At 41.5% G+C, this 7,899-nt stretch overlaps 1 protein-coding gene across 17 annotated transcripts in view; it reads left to right on the plus strand.

The window, feature by feature from the left end:
* The window catches only part of relch (RAB11 binding and LisH domain, coiled-coil and HEAT repeat containing), a 41,057-nt gene extending 33,926 nt beyond the window's left edge, over positions 1-7,131 (plus strand). For 15 of the 17 annotated variants that reach the window (XR_008567397.1, XR_008567399.1, XR_008567400.1 and 12 more), the window contains 4 exons: positions 563-651; positions 892-962; positions 1,446-4,492; positions 6,986-7,131. Coding sequence is in view for 1 of the 17 variants with exons in the window: in XM_054766147.1 (XP_054622122.1) it covers positions 563-651; positions 892-962; positions 1,446-1,560 (275 nt within the window). In the remaining 16 variants the exon portion in view is untranslated. Of the gene's footprint in view, positions 1-562; positions 652-891; positions 963-1,445; positions 5,663-6,985 lie in introns of those variants that run through there. The other 2 variants (XR_008567398.1, XM_054766147.1) reach the window with 2 other exon arrangements.
* Positions 7,132-7,899: the final 768 nt, after the last annotated feature.

The raw sequence follows: 7,899 nt of genomic DNA on the forward strand, positions 1-7,899 counted from the left end.
ACTTCAAGCAGAGCCGTTCTGTTGTGAAGAAGCCTTCAGGGCGCCCAAGAAAGTCCAGCAACCATCTGGATTGTCTCCGAAAGTTGACTTAGCTGCGGGATCAGGGCACCACCAATGCAGCGCTTGCTCAGGAAAGGTAGCAGGTAGGCGTGACTGTGTAATCAGAAAATGAACGTGACCCGAGGCAAAGTTTTGCCGCAAATTTTCAACTCTAAACACTAATCAAAAAAAGCGTACGCTAGCTGAGGTTCCAGTGTAGTCTTGAGCAGCAGATACAGTACTGTATGTTGAAATGTGTGTTAATAGAGACAACAATTCGCTATTGTCAGTTACATTGACAAGATCATTACGGTTCTTACTTTTCTGTAGCAGTCATCTTTGAACATTTCGGTTGAGAGCTGCTCCTGTTAGAGAGGTGACTGGAAGCAAGCACTGATTTCATCTTTGACCCTCAGCTGCCTCAACCACATTGTGCCAAATAGTCAAAATCAGTCATGTTCTTACTCTGGCTCTAAAGGACACACATTCCTGCGTATGATTCAGTCCTTAACCTCGTCCACAGTCATTTCAGAGGAGGTGATGAGCAACCACTTCCTGCCCGGTCTCAGGTGTCTGCGTGCTGACATGGAGCAGCTCTCCCCGGAACATGAGGTCAGCATAGAAATGAATTCCCACACAGATATTGCTTAAGTGTGCGTGTTAAGTGCTTTAAAAACCCCTACTCCTTTTATTTGTGTCTCCAAATCTCACGCAAACTGTTTTCATGGGAGAATTTTTCCCCTAAATGTGACTAACAATCAGCCGACTCTTGACACTTGGAGTTTTGTTTCCAGACTGCCGCCTCATTCATCGTATCATCATCATCACGTTTATCTGTCACGTGTTCCGCAGGTGATTCTGAGCTCCATGGTCAAAGAGTGTGAGATCAAGGTGGAAAACCGAGGGATGTGCGATGCACAAGGGTGAGAAGCAGAAAAGCATGTTTTAAGTAGAATCAAGTTTTATTATGTCTTAAGTTTTTTTGTATTATTTACATGAACTGTAAAGAGGACATTGGAAGCAGGCAATAATTGGAAAGAGGCTAGATAAAACTCTGCTTGTGGTTAATGAAAAACAAATTTGGAGGTTGTATATAGCCACAGCCAGTGTTTTTGGACGAGGAGCTGGAGACCCGTCGGTTATAGGAGACTTGCAGTTAATTGAATTGGAGTGTGTAAATTTCAGTAGAATGGGCTGTCCTCTAGTTAGCAGAAGCTTGTAACGGCTCACTCCTAAGAGGAAGTAATGGAGCCGTTAGACAGTAAAGTGGCAGGTATGGCTTCAGTTAAATGCAAAAGTAGAATACCAGTGATGAAGCTTGCCGAGCAACTCGCTTAAAAATTGGGAGGTCTAAAGTCATGATTTATCCCGTCATTGTGTTTTTTTGTGTGTGTATGTGTATGTAGCTCCATTGCATCCAGTTTGGTGGGCGAGGATGCCAAGACGAAGTTCCTGAGCAAGATGGGTCAGCTGACCACGTCGGGCGCCATGCTGGCCAACGTCTTCCAGAGGAAGAAGTGAACGCGAACAGCGCAAACTCGAAGACTCGTCGGCTGAGCTCCCAAGTACATGACAAATCAAATGTGACGTGTATTTTAAAAGATGATTTTTTGCAGCCTCATCAAGGATGGTTTGCTTTTTTTTTTTTTTTTTTTTTCCTTTTTTATTTTTTTAACTCAGCCAGTGTTTGTTTGACTTCTTCATTTACAAAAGGAGCGCAACAAGAGGAAGAAAGTGAGCAGTATTGACACTCGCCCATAGTCATGGCAGGTGGGACGCCTTTTCGGGACATTCAGGACTTGAAGGTATCACTGGAACAAATGTGCGCTGCCTGCTGGAGGTCACCTCACATTTTTAATGTTACTTTGGAGCAAACACTTCATGGACGGCCTGCGATATTTAGCACATCGGAGTAAAAATGACACTGAAAGTGGATATTGCGAGTGTACAGTGAGTGTGTGTGGGTGTGTGTATGGTACCGAAACATCGCCTACTTGAAGTTCTAAATAATCATCTTGCCTTTGTTTCCTCCAAAAGTCTGTCTTTGCGCTCTGTTTTGATAGCGTCTATTTTATAACGTATTTATGTCTTAATGAAGAACACACTTTATTTCCCACTTCCAAAGAAATTTGCACTTCATTTTCATCAATTCTCATGCACATAAATGATCACTACTGTTGCGTTTCATGTATTTCTGTTCATACTTTTCCTTATTGATTGTCTTTGATCATTTATTTTCTATGTGGACATCAGGGGGAGGGAGATATATAAAAAAAAAAAGGATAAGCTTATACACTGACTACAGTGAGTGGATGGTACTCGTGTATATTTGGAATCCGTGTCATGGTGTAATAAAAGATCATTTGTGTATTTAAAAGAAAAAGCGCTTTATGGCTCAAAGTGTCAACAGGTGCTAAAGGCTATAAAACAAAAGGCATTTGACAGACAAACACTCTCCTCGTAGCCCCGCCCCTCATCAACCAACACTTTGATGTGCTCTAATGTCTGCCTGCAACAAACCAAAGTCCAATTTATGGGGCATTCCCAACCGTTTCCTGCAGCAAAAGTCCCAGATTGAGCGTGGACACAAGACCGTAGACACCCATTTGGAGCTGTTTACAGTGTTTGCATGTGCAATTTTTGTTAAAAACATGATTATTTTTTTAGCTGTAGTTGGGGTAACACATGCAGTAAAGTTGAAATTCATGACAGTAGGGGGAGCCCAGGAGCCAAAATTATACACTTGTGGATTTAATATATGATCTGTTGCTTTATTCATCTACAATAATAATGCAATGTACTAATTTAAGTATTTATAGATGGATAAAATATACATAGGAAAAAGGAAGAGTGAGATTGGTGCCTGCCATTTGCAGTTCACAACTGTAGGAAATACTTCATGGCGGATTTGATACATAGAAAAAAATGACATATTTACATTTTTTGGTATATTTAAATATATAGAAATTGGGTGTGCAGCTCATTAGCTGTTAACCATTATGCATAATGTTAACACTGCCATTGATAAACATTAGCATTTGCTATAAATACATTGGTGTGAACAAGTGTTTGCCCCCTTCCTGACTTCTTGTTTGCATGTTTGTCACACTTAAATGTTCCAGATCATCAAACAAATGTAAATATTAGTCAATGACAACACAACTGGACACAAAATGTAGTTTTTAAATGAAACTTTTGGTTATTAACGGAGAAAAAAATTCCAAACCTACATGGCCCTGTGTGGAAAAAGTGATTTCCCCCCCCTAAACCTAATAAGTGGTTGGGCCACCCTTAGCAGCAACAACTGCAATCAAGCGTTTGTGATAACTTGCAATGAGTCTCTTACAGCGCTGTGGAGGAATTTTGGTCCACTCATCTTTGCAGAATTGTTGTCATTCAGCCACATTGGAGGGTTTTCCAGCATGAAGCGCCTTTTTAAGGTCATGCCACAGCATCTCAATAGGATTCAGGTCAGGACTTTGACTAGGCCACTCCAAAGTCTTCACTATTTTTTTCTTCAGCCATTCAGAGGTGGACTTGCTGGTGTGTTTTGGATCATTGTCCTGCTACAGAACCCACAGATGACCGGACATTCTCCTTCAGGATTTTATGGTAGACAGCAGAATTCATGGTTTCATTTATCACAGCAAGTCTTCCAGGTCCTGAAGCAGCAAAACAACCCCAGACCATCACACTACCACCACCATATTTTACTGTTGGTATGATGTTTCTCTGAAGTGAGGTGTTACTTTTTTACGCCAGATGTAATGGGACACATGCTTTCCAAAAAGTTCAGATTTTGTCCCGTCAGACCACAGAGTATTTTCCCAAAGGTCTTGGGGATCGTCAAGATGTTTTCTGGCTTTTTGTTCAGCAGTGGTTTTGGCCTTGGAACTCTGCCATGCAGGCCGTTTTTGCCCAGTGTCTTTCTTAGGGTGGAGTCATGAAAACTGACCTTAACTGAGGCAAGTGAGGCTTACAGTTCTTTGGATGTTGTTGTGGGGTCTTTTATAACCTCTTGGAGTCGTCGCTGCGCTCTTGGGGTCATTTTGGTTGGCCGGCCACTCCTGGGAAGGTTCACCACTGTTCGATGTTTTTGCCATTTGTGAATAATGGCTCTCACTGTGTTTCGCAGGAGCCCCAAAGCTTTAGAAATGGCTTTATAACCTTTTCCACACTGATAGATCTCAATTAATCTCAGTAATGTTTTAACAGGGGGCAATTATTTTTTTCAAATGTTCACTTATCCCTTTCGTTTGTCATTTATATGCATTTAGTTGTTTTATGCATGTAAAACTGTACTTGTAAAACTATAATAACATGTTTTGTGTTAACATTTTTGAGTGTTACCAGCTGATGACATCATGGATTGGCGAGAAAATCTGTTGAGCATGGAAGATCAAGATCAAAAATACTATCTGCCCTAATGGCTGGACAGGACAAAAAAAGAAAGGTAAGGATGGTAGCAAGAACTTTTTTTTTTTTTTATGAAAAATTGATTAAAAACACAGTTGGACTCATGCAGCGTATTAAGAACACAACAACATGCGCCATATTGTGTGCTCACTGGAGAGAATGCACTTAAACCAAGGCAAAATTTTGATTATGTTAAGCGATCAGCATGCTAACAGGGGCAGACCCTAACTGAGGTTCCACTCTGTATCGAAACAATTGGTTTTGCAGCTCATTATCCAGTATGTCAACCACCACCTATTATTGATAAAACATTAGCTTTTGTAGCGGGAGCCCATGAGCAAATAATATACCACATAGCCCAGGGATATCCAAAGTGCGGCCCAGGGGCCATATTCGGCCCTGCAATTCCGTTTTATTGACCCTCAGCATATTGTAAAAAAAAAAAAAAAAAGTATGTAAATGATTAGCTATTACACTAATTTGCGTGTTCACCTATAACACGAAGATGCTGGTGTTATATTGACCTATATTGGATTTTCTTTTCCAGCATTTTTAATGCACAAAATGTATCAAAGTGGACCCCCCCACATCCTTAGATTTTTTTTTCGGGCAGATGTTTGCACACCCCCTGTTATAGCTGATTCAATGCATGAATTCAGTTAAAAAATATATCGAAGCACGGTTGAACATGATGTGTTTCGGATTTTTTTATTGGAAAAACAAACATTTAGCAGCATTTTATTCAACAATAGTTAAATGTAAGCGTACAAGTAAAAAGAACATGATTTTAGCAGTTGATCTTTACGCAAGGTACCCTATTGATAAAGAGCATCCTTTGCATATTCAGGCTAATATTCAACCTACGTTCCTGATAACTGTGCAGGTGGACAAATAATTGATATGGATCTATAGTGAGGTGTGCTTGGCGCCCTTTTATGTGTTCCGCTACACGGCTCTCATTCCTGCGCTGCTCGATGTTTGTTGACTCGTGTCAAGCATGCCTCTGCCTGCCAGATGAGGCGTGGCCATGCAAATACGCGCGCACATTTAGCTCTTTTTTTTTCAACGCAAGCGTGCATGGTGCAAAAGTAGCGCTCAGTCGGCAGCTCTTACTCACAGGAGCGACTTGAGTGAGTCACGGGTCACATCTGTTTCCCAAATGAGAGAAACGCTCAGTTTTCGTCAGCAGAAGCATTCTTGCATTAATGGCCAAAGCGGTGTTTTGAAGCATTTCTATGACCTTTGATTAGCGCAAAAGTAGTGCCAAACCCAACATGCTTACAGAGCTAGAAAGAGTACTGTTTGACGCGGGTCATTTTGAAGCGAGATGCTCGTTAAACAGCACGGGGCCGTCTACAGCAAAACAAGCATCGAGCGACTTGTGTGTGTATCTGTTGTGCATTCTGAGTCAATGTGGGGTTTAAGTTTGTTCAAAAAGAAAAAGAGGTCATATCTGGAGCTTAATTGCTACTGTGCAGGCTGCTGAGGCCCCACCACAAAACGGCTTTACTCAGCATGTTTTTATGGGAAAAATGTGTGTTGTGCTGCAACCCATCACCCTCATCTTCTATGTTTAAAAACCTCACTCTTTGCATTGTGACACTTTTAACATATATATTGTTGTGTTGTGTTGAAGCAGTATTATTGTGCTTCTGGAGGCTTCTCTCTGTTGTTACCTTTAAACATTTGCATAACTGTCATTTTGGCAGTGTAATAACATGTCATGCAAATTTAGAGGGTGGTACAATTAAGTATATCTACACCAGGGGTCCTCAATTGCATTTGTCATAGGGCCAACATTTTTATCAGGAGATATTGTGAGGGCCTGGTGGGTTGCAGGGGGTGGGGGATTTTTGTCAAAAGGCTAATTCCAATTGCAGTAATTTACATTTTGCAGTGTTGGATGTCGAGGAGGTTCCAACATGCAAAATGAAGAAATGGGAGAGAGACAAAAACAAATTTTGAGTAAGCAAACAAGCATTGAAGTGAAATAACTGTTCATCAGCTGATCAAAAGTTTTAGACCACAGCCATTGAAAGACCAAATCTTGGCAAAAGTGTGGATTCAGTGTGATTTTCTGTCATTCACACTGTAATGATCTCTTTATGGCAAAGGCAAAAAAGCATTCGCTCTTTGAATGCAGTCGGATTGCTGAGCTGCATAAGCAAGGCCTCTTGCAGCGCGTGATTGCTGCTGAGTTTGGAAGCAGTAAGACTGTCATTTGAAACTTCTTCACAGATCCTGAGGGTTATGGAACAAAACAAATCTAGTGGTAGACTCCAAAAAAATTTCACCAGAGGGTCTGATTGGCTGTCCGTCAAGACACGGGTCGATCCTCGGCCCAAATGAAGCTTGTTACTGGTCCTCAGTGCAGTCCAATAACAGTCAGATGGCATTTGCGAGAGAAGGAAAAACGTTTCAAAGGCCTCAGGGGCGTCAAACGGCAGCTGACTGTGTGGACATGTTGCAGGGGGCATCCCTCATGACTGAAGGCCCTTGTCTGTGTGGTAATGACTGTCTTTTTCAACAGGACAACGCTGCAGTTCACAATGCCCGCCTGACAAAGGACTTCTTCCAGAGGAATGACCTCACTGCTGTGGACCATCCTGTGTGTTCCCCTGATCCGGATCCAATTGGGGATGGATGGCAAGGGAATTTTACAAAAACGGACATCAGGTCCAGACAGTGGATGCCCTCCATGAAGCCATCTTTTTTACAAATCCAACCCAGGCATCTTTTATATGTAGACATAAGTCTGATACGTATCCCATGTTACTGCTGTCTAAACGTACGGGTGCTCTATAATCAAGCTATACGTCATCAAAAGGTGGCAAACTCCACAATTTGTCGGCAAAATAGACAGGCGTGAAGAGAAATGGCAGACGAAGGATCAGAAAACAGTCAGTGGCAAAGAAAAGATGTTTTGGCTCTGATTATTCACGTCAATGTCCCGCCATTTCTGGCTCAGAATCCCAAACCCACATGCTCAGATGACGCAGCAAGTGCCCCAAAAACTGCCAGTCAAACTACTTGCCCTCTACCCTTCTTAATATCCTATGTGGAATAATTTGGTTGAGAAACTGTTGACTCCCGTTGCACAAAACCCTTGAAATCACCACAAATGCTCCAGGGTTGAGACCACAAGGGGCCGTGTTTACTACAGTACGTAGCCTTAGACAGTGTAATGAGATGTGATTTCCGCAAAGTAGGATTCCTTATTTATAAATGGAATGTTTCATAGTTAAAACAGAGAAAACCTGTTTACAACCTTCTACATAGAGTTTTTAACATTATTAGAGCCTTCTACAGTAGACGTGAAGTAACACACCTACAGTCACCTTTGGATTACCCAATCTCATAGACATAATAAGAGAATAAGACATAATATATAAATAATACTCAAAGGTTAGCACTGAGAGCAATCCTTGTTACTTTTTTTAATTT

The sequence above is a fragment of the Dunckerocampus dactyliophorus genome, chromosome 21 (assembly GCF_027744805.1).
Source record: "Dunckerocampus dactyliophorus isolate RoL2022-P2 chromosome 21, RoL_Ddac_1.1, whole genome shotgun sequence".
NCBI lineage: Eukaryota > Metazoa > Chordata > Actinopteri > Syngnathiformes > Syngnathidae > Dunckerocampus > Dunckerocampus dactyliophorus.